General features: G+C 37.6%; 2 protein-coding genes across 2 annotated transcripts in view; one reads left to right on the top strand and one right to left on the bottom strand.

Moving 5' to 3' along the window:
• The window catches only part of LOC112055769 (diacylglycerol kinase 1), a 123734-nt gene that overhangs the window by 48036 nt on the left and 54094 nt on the right, over positions 1-21604 (bottom strand). Inside the window, exon 2 of the mRNA XM_052886829.1 lies at positions 1716-1800. Within this exon, the coding sequence (XP_052742789.1) occupies positions 1716-1797 (82 nt within the window). The 5' untranslated portion in view covers positions 1798-1800. The remainder of the gene's footprint in view (positions 1-1715; positions 1801-21604) is intronic.
• Positions 10711-20788, top strand: LOC112055771 (chymotrypsin-C). Its single transcript, XM_024095972.2, has 8 exons — positions 10711-11699; positions 12883-13056; positions 16542-16758; positions 17349-17458; positions 17580-17747; positions 17833-17992; positions 18582-18622; positions 19987-20788. The coding sequence occupies exons 1-8, from the start codon at positions 11445-11447 to the stop codon at positions 20164-20166; spliced, it is 1305 nt and encodes a 434-aa protein (XP_023951740.2). The 5' UTR covers positions 10711-11444; the 3' UTR covers positions 20167-20788.

Below are 21604 nucleotides of genomic sequence, written 5' to 3'. Positions count from 1 at the left end.
AGGGAGTAAAAAGTAAGTCAATAATGCGAAAGTCGGTCGGGTTAACCATATACGTAATTGCCGTTTACCGTCGAGGGAGCAATTTCAGTATAGGTTTTTGGCCATATTGATATTATTACTTTTTAACCGACTTCCAAAAAGGAGGAGGTTCTACGTTCGGCTGTATGTATGTTTTTTTGTTTATTATCTTGGGTGTTCAATTTTCATTTTGTAAATTACCTATAAATAAGAAATTTATAATAACTCTAGCGGACCCGGTCAAGCTTCGCTTTGACTATGATTATTTGTAAAGATACCACCGGTTCAGAAGGCAAGTCTTGCTGAGAAGAGTCTGCAGTAAACTCAACAGTTGGTCTTTTCAATTCATAATTCTGTAAAATGTTCATTATCATTACATAAAATAATATTGAATACAACTTATTGTGTGAAGATAGAAGCCGATCTACGAGCCTTCAAGCATCTTGTCATTAATTTTATCAAATTGTATAATCAGCTTCGTACTTTTTTAGAATGCATCAACTATGTATTGTATCTCTATGTACTTAACATGAATAAATTCTTTTATTAAATAAAAAACATTGTTAAACAATGTTTATCTCAAGATGTTATTTAATCCATCTATAGTAATATTATAAAGAGGTAAAGTTTGTTGTACTGTAGAGGGTAATCTTTAGATAGATAGAAAGTCACGTTATTTGCAAGTGTCATAGGCTATATTTTATCTCACAGGAACACGAACTACGCGGGTAAAACCGCGGGGCGTCGGATAGTATCTTAGTAATTCCCAAATTTATGCGTCTAACATTTTTACGTGCAAGAAGATTTTTATCCGTATACTTGAGAGTGGTAGTACGTGAAACTGTCGTCGCATTATCTCCCTAGGGAGTAAAAAGTAACTTAATAAAGCGTGCGTCGGTCGGGTTACCCGTATAAGTAATTGCTACCTACCCTCGAGGGAGGAATTTCAGTAAAGGCTTTTTGCAATTACTTATATTATTATGAGTATTAACTCAAAAAAGCCTGAGCTTTTTGCATGTAATATTTGCCCTGTATTGGATTATGGAATATTGATATTTTGTTCAACGAATACGGAACAGGAGTTAGAAGCTGGTGGTGTTACTCCACCATGCCAGTGATGTTATGCTTCGAGGTTTAACATGATGGTACATATTATAGAATTAAGCCTTTATACATTTTACCATAACTGGTGTATGAATTATCTTAAATAATTAAATACATTTGAATGAAGAAAAAAAAGAAACTAAATTAATACAATGTCACAATTAGAAAATAAAAAGTTAGAAAATGTCCATCTCCATAAAATAATCTTGAATGTCATAATAACTCTTTTTAATAATAAATTATAAATTTTACATTTAAATATTGACCAGGGCTTCTCTTTTAGACTATGAGGAAGTTTATTATATATTTTTATTGCCATACAAAAAGAACTCTTGGCATATATTGTCAATCTTGTGGGGGGTTTAACCAATTTATTTTTGCGGCATGTTCTCAGATTTGCGTTGTTGGTGTGAACAGAGAAAAGACTAGGATTTCTTTTTACAAAAAGAAGCATTTGATATATGTACTGACTAGGTAATGGAAGAAATTTAAAAGTGTCGGAGCCAAAGGTAGTTTCGACTTTTCGAATGGAGCCGGAATCGAAGCTCTGTAATGTCCCTGCTCTAGACTTTGCGGGTTTGCAGTTAACTTACATGAAGTGAGTTCCTGAAGCTGCTGGAATTCGGCGGGTGACAGCTTGTCCCACTGGAAGCTGCTACCCGTTGTGTTCGGCATGCTCTGTGGACAAAAACTTCCTTAGCTTTCAATATTTACTACCTCTTCAACTAGTCTTAAAGTAGCTGGGTCAAAGAAAGATGGCGTAACATCTTGAATGTCCGCACAGAGTCAATATTATTGTCAATATTGTTTACAATATTATTGTCAATTATCATCATCATCATCATCAGCCGATGGACGTCCACTGCTGGACATAGACCTCTTGCATGGACTTCCAAACAAAACGGTCTCGAGCCGCGAGCATCCATCGCAATCCGCTTGATCCGCTCAGTCCACCTAGTGGGAGGTCGAACAATACTGCGCTTTCCGGTGCGGGGTCGCTATTCCAGCACCTTGGGACCCCAACGAAAAAAGCAAAATTAATCAATTATTTATTGGTTCAGCTTTTCATAGCCCGACTTTAGACTCGAACCCAGGGCCTGGTAATCCAAAACCACTGCATCAATCAGGCATTTTCATACCTACTATGAGAGAAAAGGATGTTTAATTAATTATTATTATTGTTCGATTGACTAAAGAAGGAGATTACAATAGGTATACGATATAATTGGATATCATGTTTCAGTGTTTGAAGATGTTCTTATGCTGTCAGAAAGGCATTGTTATCTCGTACACAGAGGGATATATAAATAGATAATAGCGACTGAGTGTCAAACAAACACCGCCGCCAGACAACTGTGATGTATTATGAGCGATAGTGATCGGATATTAAACGGAAGTGATTGCTGTGATAGAACCACACGCTGAAAGCGACGCTTGAAGCGTCAAACGTTTTTGTTTTTATGCCAAAGAAACAAGTCTCTCAGACGCGGCGTTAATGTAGGTCATAGTTTCCCAAACTGTGGTCCGCGGACCCCTGGTAATCCTCAAGAATGTGTATTTTTTTCATGATTTATGTAAATGGTCATAAATCCGCCGTGTCATTTCAGGACCATACATAAATGCTAATATCTCGTAATCGCTACGTTTACTTAAAGCGAGCACTTTTTTTTTCAGATGAGAGACTAACTCACAGATATTAGAAATGATGCAAACTTGCTTGCTTATTTTTTTTTTATTTTGTTTACCTTCGCACACTACAGGTGAAGTAATATTTGAAGTATTGAACAACTTTATTCCACTCATGAACTTACTTGTAGGAAGTTTGTATACTTTGTATTGTAATACCACAAATACTACTTTTATAATAATAAAATTATTAATGTTAACACCCGTACTTGTAAAAACTCGTAACACGTGAACAAATTATAAATAGAAACGTTCATCATCATCATCACATAAACCGAATGACGTCCATTGCAGGACATAGGCCTTTTGTAGGGACTTCCGAACATCACGATACTGATCTACCTGCATCCAGCGAATCCCTGCGACTCGCTTGATGTCTTCAGTCCACCTGGTGGGGGGTCGGCCAACACTGCGCTTACTAGTGCGGGGTTGCCATTCCAGCACTTTGCCACTTCAGCTTCGCGACTCGTTGAGCTATGTCGGTGACTTTGGTTCTTCTGCGGATCTCCTCATTTCTGATTCGATCACACAGAGATACTCCTAAAATAGCCCATTCCATCGCCCGCTGTGTGACTCTGAGCCTTCTTATGAGGCCCATAGTTAGCGACCACGTCTCGGATCCATATGTCATCACTGGCAACACGCACTGTTCGAAGACACTGAGGATTTTCTGATGAAAATATAAACGTTGATTATTACAAACTTGTAAATTAACTTAAGTCATAAGGTCTATACAAAATTAAGCTCGCTGCTTTAAGTTTGTTTTGAACAACGAAATTGTCTTGCCTTCGCAACTGTATTACGGAATTATTTGAGTTTTGTAATCTCTTGTAAATTGGTTTCATTCTGAAGGAACGTGCTATGAATTGCGATAAACCGACAAGCAACAGGTTGTAAGGGATTATTTTATTAACACACTCCCAAATGGAGGAGGATATTCGGTACGAATAATGTTTTTTTTTTTTAAATTTATATTTAAAGAGGCCGATTTAATTATGGTAAACGGTGAATCAATAATACAGCCAATGGTAGAACCCGCTTGCTTAAAAGATGCCTATTCACTATTTGCTTGATACCTAATGATAATTTTATACTATAGATCGGTTACGTCCCTACAAAATCACAGCAAAAAGTGATCCGAATAATGGGCTACAACACTGAGCGCACACATGCACAATTTTGTCTTTAATTCCATTATATATTTATGTATATATAGTTTTTACACTTTCTGAACACACAACTCGATATTTAGGTAATATTTGTTAAATAACGTTCGTTGTTGACCACAACTAACTTTTGAGATGTGGAAATTTCCTCTTTTGAGCGCTTAATTTTTCATGACCTAGCAGAACATCTAACAGTATTTAACATCATTGTTGATACCCATAACAAAGGTGACAGTGATTTTTTTCTGTAATTTATTGTAATAGTAGACTAAGAGCCCGCAACCCCAGACCCTTGTCATTTAATAAAAGCTAAAAGTTTGTCAGCTCATGCTCCTACCATAAGTAAGTGCGGTAGCCAATTATGGCTTTGGGAAGTAGTGGGTTTTAAGGATCCAAACCCTCAATCGTCTAAGTATATAGTGTAATATTTTCATGTTTTCCTCGGCATAATATGCGAAATTATATTCTCAGTCGCCAGTCACCTAGCTTCGTGGCAACCCTTCCAAAAACACTATTTAGTTTAAAATTTCAAGGGTCTTTAGCGAAGGGTTGCCATAAAGCCAAGTGTCGTCAAATGGGGATATCATTTCTTATTGCCGATAAAAATATAAAAAACATATTATGCCGCTTTCAGATTCAGATATAGGTAACCTCTTTAACTTTTATGTTTTCCTAGTACTTTTTATCCTACAACGGCCGAAATACAAAACTATACTGCAACCCTACCCTACCCTACTCGATGTGTAACTGTTTACCAACATAAAAATTTTAATAAAAAAAATTCAACCGACTTCCAACTCAAAAAATAACTTTAACTAAAAAGCAAAAAATATCATCCTACCTATGTGCTACCTTCTGATCAGTTTGAAGGCGGTGCCAAGCCAGTGATGTTTTAATTAAATACGTTTAAACTACAAAATTTATGTGGTTATTCCAGAAACAGCTTTAATTAAAACACGACACTGGCTTGGCACCGCCTTCAAACTGATCAGAAGGTAGCACATAGGTAGGATGTTATTTTTTGCTTTTTAGTTAAAGTTATTTTTTGAGTTGGAAGTCGGTTGAATTTTTTTTATTAAAATTTTTATTTTTTTATTTTTAGTGTTAGCATACCCACTGCGTGTATACAGTCACAACCTATCTAAGTGAAAAGTTCTTATCAATACAAAATTATCAAGTCCAAACACAAGGTAGCTACTGTGAGCCGTTGAGGAGTTCTCTTCACTGTGCTTCGTCTTCATCACCAGACCCTTAATACAGTTGCAATCCATCTAGGTGGAAAGTTCTCATCAATACAAATTTATCAAGTCCAAACACAAGGTAGCTACTGTGAACCGTCGAGGAGTTCTCTTCACTGTCCCTCGTCTTCATCATCAGACCCTTAATACAGTCACAATCCATCTAGGTGGAAAGTTCTCATCAATACAAATTTATCAAGTCCAAAGACAAGGTAGCTACTGTGAACCGTCGAGGAGTTCTCTTCACTGTCCCTCGTCTTCATCACCAGACCCTTAATACAGTCACAACCCATATAGGTGGAAAGTACTCATCAATACAAATTAAACAAGCCCAAACAAAAGGTGACTGCTGTAAATCCTTGACGAGTTCCATCGTCTGTGTTTCGGCTCCATCATCAGACCAACTCCAAACCTTCATAAAGTTGTAGTGGTTTAAAATACCTTATGGAAACACTAACAAACGTACTAGCCGTCTCTACAACTTTCGAAAGTTCCCCTCAATTTCTCCAAAAAAAAAAAAACATACATACAGCCGAACGTAGAACCTCCTCCTTTTTGCAAGTCGGTTAAAAAAAAAATAATATGCCGCTTTCAGATTCAGATATAGGTAACCTCTTTATCTTTGATGTTTTCCTAGTACTTTTTATCTTACAACGGTAGAAAAACAAAACTATACTGCAACCCTACCCTACCCTACTCGATGTGTAACTGTTTACTAACAAAAAAAAATATGCCACTTACAGATTCACGCTTGACCATTATTTTTTTTTTACAAAAATATAAGCAAATTCATTCTCACAAAACACCTTTAGAAACATAAATGCGAAGCTCTTTGCCCGTCTTTGCCACCTGTTGCTTAGCTATTTATTTTTATTCACGAGGCTTTCACGGACCTTTGATAAAGATTTACAAATGAGGTTTACCTTTTATAAGGTGAAATGTAAGAGTGAATAGAGGGATAACATTGGGTATAAAAAGCTTTTTATAATGGATCACCATTCACCATTGAGTCTCAGTTAGTTGCTTTATTTTTTAGTAAGTATTCCATAATCAAAGAAGGTTTTATTTAAGGTTTTATACAAGGGAGATGGTGTTTTTTTTCTAAATTAGAACGTGAGTGCTACAGCCAGACGCAACGATTTTATTTTATACTATTAGTTAAGTTACCGTGATATATAGATATGATCCGTGATAGCCCAGTGGATATGAACTCTGCCTCCGATTCCTGGGGGTGTGAGTTCGAATCCGGTCCGGAACATGCACCTCCAACTTTTCAGTTGTGTGTATTTAAAGAAATTAAATATCACGTGTCTCAAACGGTGAAGGAAAACGTGAGGAAACCTGCATACCTAAGAATTTTATTAATTCTCTGCGTGTGTAAGGTCTGCCAATCCGCATTGGACCAGCGTGGTGGACTTTTTTTTTTTATTCTTTACAACTACAAGTTAGCCCTTGACTACAATCTCACCTGATTGTAAGTAATGATGCAATCTAAGATTGAAGCAGGCTAACGCTAAATCGCTTGGCGGTACGTCTTTGCCAGTAGGGTGGTAACTAGCCACGGCCGAAGCCTCCCTAGTTTGCCAATCCGAATTGGGCCATACTTAATTTATTTTTTCTATTTTACTCACCAAGTTTCAACAGTGTAGCTCTTATAGTTTCAGAAAAAAGTGGCTGTGATATACGGACGGACAGATAGACAGACATTACGAATCTATAAAGGTTCCGTTTTATTCCATTTGGCTACGGAACCCTAAAAATAATATCTAAATATAAATATAATCTTGTGCAAATAGATTGTATGAAAACCGAGGCCCTGAGTTCTTACCTGTTCTTCTCAAACATTATGTATGCATATAACGTTGCACGTTATTGCATATTAAATTACCTTTGTGAGCAGAATATTCAATACGAAGCGCCCCTTGGGCTTGTTATAGGTAACCTCTTTATCTTTTATGTTTTCCTAGTACTTCTTATCCTACAATGAACCAAAAACAAAAGTAATCTAGTTGAAATTGTATAATAGGCTAGTTTACACTTTTTTTTAAATGGTCAATTGATTTTTATTGTTCTACTAGATTGAAAAAAAATATCATATTTAATTGAGATCAATTTACATGAAAATTTTAATTTTTAAATATTTACTTGACAATACGAGCCAAAACGCTGTATGCCATGATGGTCTACATTTCAATTGTTTCATGGCATTACGTTGACTAATTCTTTACCAAACGGACAATTTCAAAAAATATTAGATAAATAATTAATTAGTTGACGTTTATTACATCAAGTAACATTGTGACGTCACAAAATAGACGACAGCGTTTTTGACGTTTGGAAAAATTTAAAAATAAATGTATTTTAAATGATATATTTCGGAGCTTTATTTCATGTATTGTTTATATTTTTTATATTAGTCACTACACTATTTATTAACTCAACCACAGATTAAAAAATAATAGGTAGATGGAGCGCAAGGAACACGGCAGTGATGCAGCCATTCCAAATACTAGTTGGACAACGAATACATTCTCGAGTCAGTACGACATCAAGCACCGCATCAGTAATTTGCAATATTATTCAACAAAATATCAACCCATATTCGGCTCACTGCTGAGCTCGAGTCTCCTCTCAGAATGAGAGGCGTTAGGCCAATAGTCCGCCACGCTGGCCCAATGCGGATTTGCAGACTTTACATTTCGAAAACGAACGAATTTAAGAAAAATTGCGTCTTATGTTTTAAACATTAAAAAAACTTCACAAAAAGTAATAAGACAAGATGGAGTATTTTTTATAGGTAATTATTGATTATTAGTCTATTAGGATATCAATTTACGTAATTGTTGTTAATGTTAAATCTCGAAATACAAATTATAAAAAAGGTTGTTTATGCGGATGTCGAGGAGACCCGTGACGTTAGTTTTTTATGGGTTTCACCAGTCTCACCGCTCTGCTTGTAAAGACTCATTCTGTATCATTCTATATTCTGTGCACTCAACACTAATATAATAAAGGTTGAGGTATTGCTGGGGGTAAGTAATCTCATAACCTACAGTTTTTTCCCGTGTATTCTCACGGGAACGCAGATGTCAGGTTACCTCACGATGTTTTTCCTTCACAGTTTGAGACACGTGATATTTAATTTATCAAAAAATTTTAATAAAAAAAATTCAACCGACATCCAACTCAAAAATTAACCTAAACTAAAAAGCAAAAAATAACATCTTACCTATGTGCTACCTTCTGATCAGTTTGAAGGCGGTGCCAAGCCAGTGATGTTTTAATTTAAGCCGTTTAAATTACAAAGTTTCTGTGGTTCTTTCAGAAACGGCTTTAATTAAAACATTACACTGGATTGCAGGCAGAAGCCATATCCAGTAAACTATCACGGCTCTTACAGTAAAAACTACTCATCTTTTTCTTGCCGGGGTCAGGCAGCTATAAAACAGTTGATTGCGTGCCCAAGAAAAAAAATCTCAACCTATTATCCCAATCAGCGCACATTGTTACAACTAGGGTAGGTAATAGATATTGTACCTACCTACCATATAATCCGCTATCACTTTATATACGCACTAGAACCCAGAGCCGAGAAGTCGTTTGAAAAAAAAAACAATAATTTCGAATTTAGAACAGCCATAGTCGGTAACTCGGTAGCTAATTTCAATGGAAATCAATCTGGCGTGAAACTTATCTTCTCTGTTTACAATTTAGCAGCAGAAATGGCAAGGGTTATCGAGAGCTTACGATATAGAAGCGTCTTCATACGACACGACTGTCCAGTAAAAACTAACAAAGTCATAGCATAATTTTATCTCATCAAAACATAAATGTGAAAATGGGAGTCAAATTCTATATTACAGATGTGTGTCGTTATCGGTTGTATATGTGTGTCGTAGGGAGGAAAATTACTAGAAAAATGTTGAATGTGCAAGTGGAAGGACATAAGAGGAGAGGAAGGCCAAAGAAGAGATGGTTGGATTGTGTGAAAGAGGACATGTGTGTAAAAGGAGTGGATGATGAGTTGACGAGTAATAGAGACGAATGGGAAATATTTTTCCGACCCCACTTAAGCGGGATAAGGGTAAGGAGATGATGATGTTGTTATCGGTTATGCCAACAAAAAAAAATATGTCTAAGTGGGTGCCAAACTCTTTAAATTATAGAACTTAGAATACATTAAAGCTCATCAAGAAATCGCACTAAATTCACTGACATAGCTCAGCGAGTCGCAAAGCTGAACTGGCTCATAGTTCGAAGAGCCGATGGACGTTGGGGTCCCGAGGTGTTGGAATGGCGACCCCGCACCGGTAAGCGCAGTGTTGGTCGACCCCCCACTAGGTGGACCGAGGACATCAAGCGGGTTGCAGCGAGCCGCTGGATGCTGGCGGGTAGAGACCGTTGTGTTTGGAAGTCCATGCAAGAGGCCTATGTCCAGCAGTGGACGTCCATCGGCTGATAAAGATGATGAACTGACTTATATTATGGATTCGATAAACATATACGCCGTTGCACGGTTGGTTAATATCAGTTGGACAGTTGAAATCGTTGATTAATCAATAGCAAGAAGTTAAAGATAATGAATTCGTTTGTCTGTAGCCATCTACATACAGCTGGCCTATTCACTATCATCATCATAATCATCATATCAGCCGATGGACGTCCACTGCAGGCCTTTTGTAGGGACTTCTAAACATCAGGATCCTGAGCCGCCTGCATCCAGCGAATCCCTGCAACTCGCCGGATGTCGTCAGTCGACCTGGTGGGGGGTCGATCAATCTATTCACTAATTTGGTCTTTATTAACAACCGTCGACCAACCTATTCACTAACTTGGTCTTTATTATCTAAATAAACATCAAATCAACTAACTTATTTTTATGATATCCACGAAATTTGACGACCTCCGTGGCGCAGTGGTATGCGCGGTGGATTTACAAGACGGAGGTCCTGGGTTCGATCCCCGGCTGGGCCGATTGATTGATTTTCTTACTTGGTCCAGGTCTGGCTGGTGGGAGGCTTCGGCCGTGGCTAGTTACCACCCTACCGACAAAGACGTACCGCCAAGCGATTTAGCGTTCCGGTGCGATGTCGTGTAGAAACCGATAGGGATGTGGATATTCATCCTCCTCCTAACAAGTTAGCCCGCTTCCATCTTAGATTGCATCATCACTTACCATCAGGTGAGATTGTAACTTGTAAAAAATAAAAAAAAGAAGGTTTGTCAGTAGGCAACGGATGACATTTGTTACATAGAATCTTAAATTCGTATTTTGACAACTAACTTAAGTCAAAGTTAGTGAATTAGTCTGCATAACTAGCAGTTTCAATATTTTCTAAATCGTCGTCGAATCGGAAAACTTAAATCACCTATCATCTTGGTTCTTGACATTACATCTTCCTATAAAGCAAACATTAAAATCAATATAATTCGTTGAACGCAATCGAAGCTCTTGTGTTTAATTAATTAACACAATAAAATACATTCTATAAATAAAGTGTTTAAAGTAAAAAAAAAATATTTAAAATATAATTGGGTATAATAGACTAATTATTCAGATAATTAAATATACCTACGTATCTAATTTGATGACTTGTTTACATAATTAATATTATAAACATAAAACCAATTACATGATGGATAATGCAGAAAAGAATAAATTAAAACCTAAATAAGTGAAATCTAAATATCTTTCTATAACGTGTCCAATAAAATAAATTAAATTCTGGAAACCAATACAGTGAAATACAAAGAAAATTAAAATTAGATTACCGAAATATGTAATATTTAGAAAAAAAAATATTTTGTCTTCAGTTAAATAAATACTAACAAGAATTTAATAAACATAATATATAAATAAATAAATAATAAATATACTTAAACAATACACATCACTATCTAGCCCCAAAGTAAGCATACAGAGTAGCTTGTGTTATGGGTGCTAAGATAGTTGATATTATAATATTAATATACAATCATATACTACATATAAATACTTATATAATGTATAAATACACACAGACACTGGAAAAAACCCATGCTCATCACACAAATATTTTCCAGCTGTGGGAATCGAACCCACGGCCGTGAATGCAGAAAGCAGGGTCACTACCCACTGCGCCACGCGGCCGTCATATATTTCTACATTAAATCGTAAAACGTATTTACAGTGTCCACTGAAGATTGAAGAAATAGTGAAAATATTACTGGAGAAAACAATTTTGAAGCAAAAATGAAGTTGATATTCATTATATCAGTTTTTTTCGTAACAGTTATGAGTCAAAACGCCTGGATGCCGATAGTGAGTCCTTTGCTCAGCTGGTATCCCTGCAGGGATGACCGGGACATAAACGTGTGGTTTGAACCCGGTCTGAAGCCCAAAAACAGCAACCGGTATTTTGTGTATGTAAATAAACAATTTCCCAAGGACTGCAAAATCAAAATTTCATTCGACAGCGAAGTGGACGCAGCGTTTGTTGTTCGAACGGTAAGAATGTTTTCTACATCGATATAAATTGTTAGATGGGCCGCTCCATATTAAAGAACGCACAATTTTGACGGCCTCCGTGGATGGTGCGTGCATGCGTGCGCGGTGGATTTACATGACGGAGGTCCTGGGTTCGATCCCCGGCTGGGCAGATTGAGATTTTCTTAATTAATCCAAGTCTGGCTGGTGGGAGGCTTCGGCCGTGGCTAGTTACCACCCTACCGGCAAAGACGTACCGCCAAGCGATTTAGCGTTCCGGTACGATGCCGTGTAGAAACCAAAAGGGGTGTGGATTTTCATCCTCCTCCAAACAAGTTAGCCCGCTTCCATCTTAGACTGCATCATCACTTATCATCAGGTGAGATTGTGGTCAAGGGCTAACTTGTAAAGAATACAAAAAAAAAACAATGTCATTACTCAAAGGCGTGCAGGCGCATATCTTGTCTTAGTACGCAACAAGCGCATGCTGTGAGTGGACGTGGATCGATGGTTTTCTATGTTAAAATATCTAACTAGCTGACGCCGCACGGTTTCACTAACGTGGTTCCCGTTCCCATAGGGATACGATAATATTTAGTCTGTAGCCTTTCTCGATAAATGGGCTATCTAACACTGAAAGATTTTTTCAAATCGGACCAGTAGTTCCTGAGATTAGCGCGTTTAAGCAAACAAACAAAGAAATAGACAAACAAACTTTTCAACTTTATAATATTAGTGTAGATAATTATGCCGGATTACTCAATTGAGTTTTGGTCACACCGTATAAAATTACATAAACAAATTTAAAAAAATGTACCTACACAAATATAAAAGCGAAAGGTCATCACGGAATCTCGGAAACCGATAGACTTACAAAGTTGAAATTTAACAGGGAGGTAGTTTGTAGTTAGTAGACGTCCGTCAAGAACGGAATTTAAAGGTCTAAGGACGGTTGAAGTCACAAGCGTCCTATAGTCTATACTAAATTATAAATAGGAATGATTTGATTGTTTGTTTGCATAGAATAAGCTTTGAAACTACTAAACCGATTTAAAAAATTCTTTCACTGGTGGAAAGCTACACTATCCCTGAGTGCTATAGGTTATATTTTATCTCCGGTTTCCTACGGGAACGAGAACCACGCCAGTGAAACCGCGCGACATCTACATGTATGATATAATGTTTTTGATTCTCCCCTGCGCAGGCGGATAACGAATACTCGAGAATCTATCTGTCTGAAGGAGATACATTGTCGTTGAACTTCTTCGTGCCTCACCACGGTCTCGGCTTCATCATCAGGGGCAGCGAACCGGGGGTCACCCCCTACCTGCGCAGTTTCACCGTTGACAACGTGGAGTACTGCAAGGATCCTGTTGTGGTGAGTATTTATTTATCTGGATCCTAATGAAAGCCTAAGTGATACGACCTCTGCCTTCAAATCCGGAGGGTGTGGGTTAGAATCCGGTCCGGGGCATGCACTTCTAACTTTTCAGTTGTGTGCATTTTAAGAAATTAAATATCACGTGTCTCACACGGCGAAGGAAAAACAGCGTGAGGAAACCTGCATACCAGAGAATTTTCCTAATTCTCTGCGTGTGTGAAGTCTGCCAACCCGCATTGGGCCAGGTGGACTATTGGCCTGACCCCTCTCATTCTGAGATTAGACTCTTGCTCAGCACTGAGCCTAATATGGGTTGATAACTTGTTAATGATGATGAACATAGCTTACATTTAACTCCGATTCCGATGGGTATGAAAACTACTCGGGTAAAACCGCGGGGTGTACTAGTTGACTAGATAAACATATAGGAAGAACCTCTTTTGTCGCACAATCGGGTAAAAAGCGATAACGCGGGGACTTCCACATCGTTGTTATCAATTTAACTGTTTTATATCCGAGACCTGAGAGTTTGGGTCATCTCCAATCGGTTTTGTATACCGAATGTGTGCCTCGGGACAAACTCTCAGGTATCCCCATGATTAATACATCACCGGCTTAGCACCGCCTTCATACTGATCAGCAGGTAGAACTATGATGTTATTTTTTACTTTTTAGTTTAGTGGGTACAATTTTAGGTTTTGAAGTCGGTTGTATTTTTTTTATGAAAATTTTATTATTTTTCCATTTTTAGCATCTCAAACGAATACATCAGCACGAGTAGTAGGTAGTGGTGTCCTATATAAATCTTTAGCTTCAACTTAATGAGCTATTATTTTACTTTACTTTTTCGATTTACTTTATTTACTTAGTCGAGGGTACTACAACATTGATGAGTTCCTTAATGATAAAAATGCTTGGAGGCCGTTGGATCAGCTTCCACCTTCACACAGGAAGTAAAACTATAACAAATGTAAACAGTAATTGTTATCAATTGTAAATTATAATACTGTATGACTTTTTCAAAAGAGCAACTGTTGAGTTTCTTGCCGGTATCTTCTCAGCAGGACCTGCCTTCCGAACCGGTGGTAGAATCTTTACAAATAGTCAACTGACGTGTCAAAAGTGCTTGTAAACTGAGCCTACTTGAAATAAATGATTTTTGATTTTGATTTTTTTTTTTTACTTTTTTTTGTTTAGTGAGTACGTTTTTAGGTTTTGAAGTCGTTTGTATTTTTTTTATGAAAATATTATTATTCCTTCACCGTATGAGACACGTGATATTTTAATTTCTTAAAATGCACACAACTGAAAAAGTTGGAGATGCATGCCCCACACCGGATTCGAACCCACACCCTCAGAAATCGGAGGCAGAGGTCATACGCTAGGCTATTACGGCTCTTACTTATATGTACCAGTACCTAATACTTAAACCTAAACCTGCTCGCTCCTTTCGCAGAGATTTTTAATAATTACATAATGACCACACTTTCCACTATCGTACGTCATCAACCCATATTCGGCTCACTGCTGAGCTCGAGTCTCCTCTCAAAATGAGAGGGGTTAGGCCAATAGTCCACCACGCTGGCCCAATGCGGATTGGCAGACTTCACACACGCAGAGAATGAAGATAATTCTCTGGTATGCAGGTTTCTCACGATGTTTTCCTTCACCGATTTTCCACTATCACTATGGAGTTATTGAAAAAAAGCAATAATGAGTAATGACATAAGTGAAATTAAATAGTTTTATTATTATTGTATTTACTTAATTCAGTAATTTTGAAGGCTACTTGAAATAGAGAATTTCCTTTGTAATAAAGTCATTTTCAAAATACGATAGAGTCATTGAAAAAAAGCATTAATGAGTAATGACATAAGTGAAATTAAATAGTTTTATTTTTTCTCTCATTTATTTATTACTTCTTTTTTTTAAATTTTTAACAATATAAGTATAAAATACAATACATTATTAAAAATTTATAAAAAAAAAATTCACCCTCCCGCTGAGGGACATTTGAGTGCCCAAGCAACCGGTGGTCAGGGCTCCAGAGTGAGGAACCTCCTCACAATACGCGCCGTCTCAAGAATCACTGCCTTTTGTATCCGACTCTTGATCCAACAGTTAAGCGAAAGCTTCTTAAGGTGTTGGTCGAAGCTTTTCGCTATAAGACCATTGACTGAAACAACTATCGGAACAATAATAGTTGACTCAACATTCCACATGGCGGTAATCTCGTGAGCAAGGTCCAAGTATTTTGATACTTTTTCCTTTTCGGCTTTAACCAGATTATCGTCATGTGGAACAGTAATATCAACAATTATTGCACGATGCACTGACCGATCGACTAGCACAAATTAAATAGTTTTATTATTATTGTACATGCTTACTTCAGTAATTTTGAAGGCTACTTGAAATAGAGAATTGCTCTTTGTACTCTTTTAATGTACATCTGTTACAGTTTTATTATAAGTAGACGATTTCATAAAACTTTTACATCTATAGGGGAAAACCGAAGATAAAAGTGTTTATAAATATTGAATTAATCTCTTACTTAATACTGACCCTATATTTATTGTCACCACTAATTAAAATTTGTGCTATGCAGTTTGTTTTTCATTAAAAAACAAAACAAAGATTTTATCAAATCAATACGGATCAGCGTTATGTGCATTCTTTGAAAATGTACTAATAAATAAATATATTGATTAATATAATAGGGATGATGGCATCATTCCTATTAAAATCGCGAAGCGATTTGTCTGAAATTTGGAATGAAAATAGATTTTACTCTAGATTAACACATGAGTTTTTATCCACGATGATTTTGATGGTATGAATGTTTGTTACTCTTTTACGCCTCGGCTACTGAACCGAATAACCTGCAATTTTTATTAGAAATAGAATAATAAAGTCTGGATTAACACATAGGCTACTTTTTATCCCAGAAAAATTCACCGTTCCCGAGGGATTGGTGAAAAACTAAATTCCACGCGGACGAAGTCTGCTAGTACCTACTACATAGTATAAAAAAGTCGCTTTCTCTCTCCCTATACTTATCGGTAATCCCGTCCCTATGATTCTTTAAAACTACTACTACTACTTTTTAATATATAGAGTGATTGATGGGATTGAAGAGGAAGGATTTATATGTAGGATTTTATAGGTATTATAATAATAATATATAATAATTCCTCTTCCATTAAAAACATCCATTAAATTTTCTGAGGTTTCTAATGTGATGTCGTAAATATTTTTTTTTCCGCTTACATTGAAAATGCAGGCTGAATCCTAGAAGATGTATCAAAATAATGTACTAAGTATTGTACAATGTACACATTACAAAGTTCTACAGAAAAGTAAACAAAAGTAAACAAACAACAAGTACATAAGTTTTTTATCCCGGAAAAAATAATTCCCGAGGGATTTGTGAAAAACTAAATTCCTCGCATCCGCTAGTTGATGATATAATAATAATAATCCAGGGTTTCATGGAGCCCTATGCATCCAAAACCGAGGAGCAAGAGTGGTCCACCTGCGGGCGGCGGGTGGTGGATCACGCCGAGCTGATGATCAACGGCGAGGACACCAAGCCCGGTGACTGGCCCTGGCACGCCGCGCTCTACAAACTGGACAAGGAGACCCTAAACAACAAGTACATATGTGGTGGAACAATCATATCCAAGAACTTTGTGCTAACAGGTATGAATGTATCTTCTTCTTTTTATTAGCGACTAGCGGACGCCCGTGACTTTGTCCGCGTGAACCTTGATGTAAACTTTCGACTGCCCCTACCCTACCCCTACCCCTGTCTTATTCCTACCCCTTCAATTTTTTAATTTTTTTAGCGAAATTTGTTCAACTGTTCGCGTATATAAAGCGTAAAGTGTTTGGTTTGCGTAAAGTTGTGTGGTTGTAGGGGGTAATCACTTAAAAGTCTCTCTAAAAGTCTGTTTAAGAGGAGTTTCGGTCTGACAAAAACTTAGATAACTCGGCTAATTTATATGATACCAATATAGCCTATTTCACTCCTTGATAACGTAGCAATTTATTGGTGAAAGAATTTTTAAAGTCGGATCTGTTGTTCCGAAGATTACCCCTTACAAATAAATTTACAAACTTTATTTCTTGATAATATTAGTATAGAAGACAAAGCAAAGGATGATAGTTAGCTCCGTAATATAATAGGGATGATGCCAGTTTTTTTAATTTTAAATAAATTAAAAGTACGCTAATAGTAAATTGTTCATTTTCGGACCTACAGGGATATAGGGTTTTATTTGTGTCGGCAGCTGGACATTGCGCATCGTACCGGGGCGCGAAGCTAGAGAGGGAAGTGCTTGGAGTTATACTTGGCAAGTACAGGCTAAAAGGAGACGACAAAGTGTCTGTAGAAAAAGAGGTAAGAACAAATTTTCTGCATCATCTTCATCGTGACCATGCATTAATTGTAAAGGTGTTTTTATAAATCATTGTCAAAGTTTCCACGTGGACAAGAATAGATTCTATGACTGTGGTTTCAGGTGCTTGAAATAATCCTTCACAAGGACTTCTCGTACCACCCGCTCAAGCACGACATAGCGCTGCTCAAGCTCAGCACCGAGGTGGTGTTCACAGAGTTCATCCGCCCCGCCTGCCTGTTCCGCGCACAGGACAGGGACAAGTTGCGCTCGGACGACATACAGGGAACCGTGAGTACAGATCTGCTTCACGACATAGCGCTGCTCAAGCTCAGCACCGAGGCGTGAGAAATAATTACATAATATCATTTTCCAGATCATCGGATGGGGTTTCGACAAATCCGACAATTTGACTCGTGCACTGAAGAAGGCTAGCATGCCCATCGTGTCGGAAGCTACCTGCTTGAAGACCAATCCGTTCTTCTATACACGCGGATTGAATGATATATATACCTTTTGCGCCGGAGATGCGAACGGTATGTTTAATAGAGTATACCACTTGTCTGCCAGAGTTCTATGTGATTCCCTTGAGAGTGCTGAAAAATACGTTGTTTGTGGCTTAAATGGCCGTATATATCTTTTTACCCGATTGCAAGAAGGGTTACGTTTTTCGCGCGTGTCTTGTATATGTATATATGTATTTATGTAATATTCTTTATTACCTCCAAGACATTACTTCTTAGATAGGTGAATACAAAGCATACAAATCAATATATTCAAACCTAGCCATCATTCCTGTTCTCATTCCTGTGGAATGAGAACAGGGATGATGACTAGGAGATTGAGGATAAAAATATATAGTCGTTGTTACTCACTGATATTGAAGCTTCCCATCGGTATAAGAGTTTTTAAAATCCGTCCAGTAGGCTCGAAGCCTATTCAAAACATACAAAAAATCAAATCTTACGTCTTTATAATATTAGTTTAGATTTCTAGAAAAGCGCTGTGTATTTGCTGACTTTTCTCAGAATACTTAAATGTATTCTATGCTACAGTAGCCTGGTTTTGCTTGTACTTGTATTTTTTTTGTAAAGTTTACCTGATATAATTATGTAATAATTACAGGAACGTCAGCATGCAACGGCGACAGTGGAGGTGCTTTTCAGGTAAGAGAACTGGCAGAACTCAATGGTCGGAGCTGTAAGTTCTCAGGTCCAAAAAGTCGAATATATAGGCACTAGGCAAAAGCTACGGTTGGGCTGCAGCCAGATTTGCGCAGTGGATTTACAAGACAGAGGTCCTGGGTTCGATCCCCGGCTGGAACGATTGAGGTTTTCCTAATTAGTCCAGGTCTGGCTGGTGGGAGGCTTCAGCTGTGGCTAGTTACCACCACACCGACAAAGAAGTACCGCCAAGCGATTTAGCGTTCCGGTACAATGTCGTGTAGAAACCGAAAGAGGTGTGGATTTTCATTCTCCTCCTAACGAGTTAGTCCGCTTCCATCTTAGATTGCATCATTACTTACCATCAGGTGAGACGTTTTTTTTAATGCAAATAGGCTCGCGTTTGACTATGATCTAACCTGATGGTAAGTGTAGATACAGTCTAAGATAGGACACGCTTGCCTAGAAGGTGCCTATTCACTCTTGTTTTGAAGATACCCAAGTTATAAGATTCAGGAAACACAGACTTGGGAAGGGTATTCCAAACCTTAACCGTGCGTATGAGAAAAGAAGCGTTTTGTACGGGTCCTAACGAAGACATCGAGCGAATTGCTGGATGATCGCGGATCGAAGCCCTGGTGTTAGAGATCCATGAAAAAGACATATGTCGAGCAGTCGACATCCATTGGCTGTTAATGACGAAGAAAATGAGAATGATGACTGCAGATATTCCGTCAGACTGGCCACTGGCCTTATTTATTTCTGGGTTAAGAAGAGCTTTCAGAAACTCCTGCGCCGAATGGGCAGTGGTATTCTCAGCGTCAAGACGTTAATTTTCCACAAACAGTTGCGTTGACGGCGAGTGATCCATCGCATGCAGGGACTACAGGTAGAATTGTGCAAACCAAGAGGGCGCCGCGAAAAACCTGATAACAAAAGCATTGTCATGAGTGTGGTTTACCTAGACAGACAAAAACGTGAGGTTATTGAAAAAAGAACAAGAAAGAGGGTAGATCGGTTCTGCCCCTAGCAGCTGTCAACTTCGCATCTCGCAACTTCAGTCCCGTCGTGACCACGATCCATGCAATTGAAATATCGACATTAAATCTATTTAATTAAATATAATTTGTAAATATTTTGTAATTTGTACCTGCCTACATACATGCCAAGCAAGCGAACGCACTGCGACGAGCCGCAGCAAACTGAGGCCGTGCGTGAAATGCGCCGATATTTACAATCACCTACGCTGGCTACATCCAACCGGCTAAAGTGGTGACCCCGACGTGATCTGGCTACATCCAACTGGCTAAAAATTTATCGTGATATGTACCCGTTTACATAATAACCACTGTTTCTATTGCCCCCAGGTGTTCGTCCCGGACGAGATCCAAATAGGTGACAAGGACACGTCCGGCTCCTGGCACGTGAAGGGCATCATCTCCAACACGGTCGCGCGCGACGACGCGCCCATCTGCGATCCAAACTACTACGTCATCTTCACCAACGTGGAGAGCTACATAGACTGGATCGAAGAGCATATATATTAGCTGCTAACATAGACTTAGTATAGGCAAACATAATAGATAGAGTGAGTGCCTGTGTGATTGAAACCCTCAGGCCTATGTGCGCGCTACCATATATCAGTCCTCGTGACGAGAACACTTATTTGTTCAACATCACTTGTTGAATACGCGGTAAAATATAACATATGCAGATAAAGTTTGAATTTGTTTGTCGAATGCCGAGTTTCAATCCCGAACAAGCGAAGGATACTATAATTCAATAACGAGCGTAGCGAGTGATTCTAGGTTAGAATCCTGAGCGTAATGAGGGATTCAAAGGCACAAGAGACAAATACTTTGCTCTCGTGTGATACATACAATTTTTTACCTCAATAGCGAAAAAATACAAGATGTATAATCATAAGCTTTTATGTATTTTTCTCTCGACTTTGCCGGTAAAAAGTCCAATTCGCTGTCAATTACTTGTTGTTTTAATTCAATCGGAGTTAAATTTTCACTCGTATCACTCATGATTTTTACTTTTACAACAATTGCGTACCTAAAATTACAAAATTTATTGAAAAAAAAAATTCTTTTGTTTTTCCCGCTATTTTTTGCATCATTTATATAATTTATAAAAAAATATAACTGTGTAAAAAAGGTTAAATTTTCTTATAAACTATTAATTTATATGGCTTATTTAGGTATGCCTAAGTCATATAAATCAAATTATTATTATTATAAATAAATTATTATTAATTACAATAATTAAAACCGGAATTGAATTTTTATTTATTTAATAACATTCTAATTTTTTTTAATTAACCGACTTCAAGAAGGAGGAGGTTCTCCATTCGGTCGGTTTTTTTTTTTTTTTTTATGTATGTACACCGATTACTCTAAGACGCCTGGACCGATTTCAAAAATTCTTTTTTTGTTTGAAACGATATAGTCCCCATTTGGTCCCATTGCCATCATGTCAAGATCTGATGATGGAATCTTGGAGAAATTGAGGGGATCTTTCGAAAATTATATAGGTGTCTAGTGTGTTCGTGTAGTTTTCCATTTAGTACTTTTAAGCACTACAATTTCATGAAGGTTTAAAATCGATCTGATGATGGAGCCATGAAACAGACGAGGGAACTCCTCGGCGATTTACAGCAGTTACCTTGTGTTTGGGCTTGATTAATTTGTATTAATGAGAATTTTCCAGGTTGGGACTGTTATTTAGGGGTTTGGTGATGAAGACCAAGGACAATTAAGGGAACTCCTTAACAGTTTACAGTAACTACCTTGTGTTTGGCCTTGATTAATTGGTATTGCTGAGAACTTTCGACCTAGATGAGTAGTGTCTGTTATTGTTAGCCGGTGTTGTCTTAATTTAAGCCATTTCTGACAGGACCACATGAAACAGCACTGTCTGCAAAATCTAAGTCTATATAAAAATTTTAATAAAAAAAATTCAACCGACTTCCAACTCAAA

The sequence above is a fragment of the Bicyclus anynana genome, chromosome 18, assembly GCF_947172395.1.
Source record: "Bicyclus anynana chromosome 18, ilBicAnyn1.1, whole genome shotgun sequence".
Lineage (NCBI taxonomy): Eukaryota > Metazoa > Arthropoda > Insecta > Lepidoptera > Nymphalidae > Bicyclus > Bicyclus anynana.
This window is presented reverse-complemented; position numbering and strand designations above follow the sequence as displayed.

Coding starts and splice junctions, on each gene's coding strand:
- LOC112055771 (XM_024095972.2), top strand. CDS start 11,445: ATGAAGTTGATATTCATTATATCAGTTTTTTTCGTAACAGTTATGAGT. Junction 11,700..12,882: donor CAGCGTTTGTTGTTCGAACG/GTAAGAATGTTT, acceptor TCCCCTGCGCAG/GCGGATAACGAATACTCGAG. Junction 17,459..17,579: donor AAGTGTCTGTAGAAAAAGAG/GTAAGAACAAAT, acceptor CTGTGGTTTCAG/GTGCTTGAAATAATCCTTCA.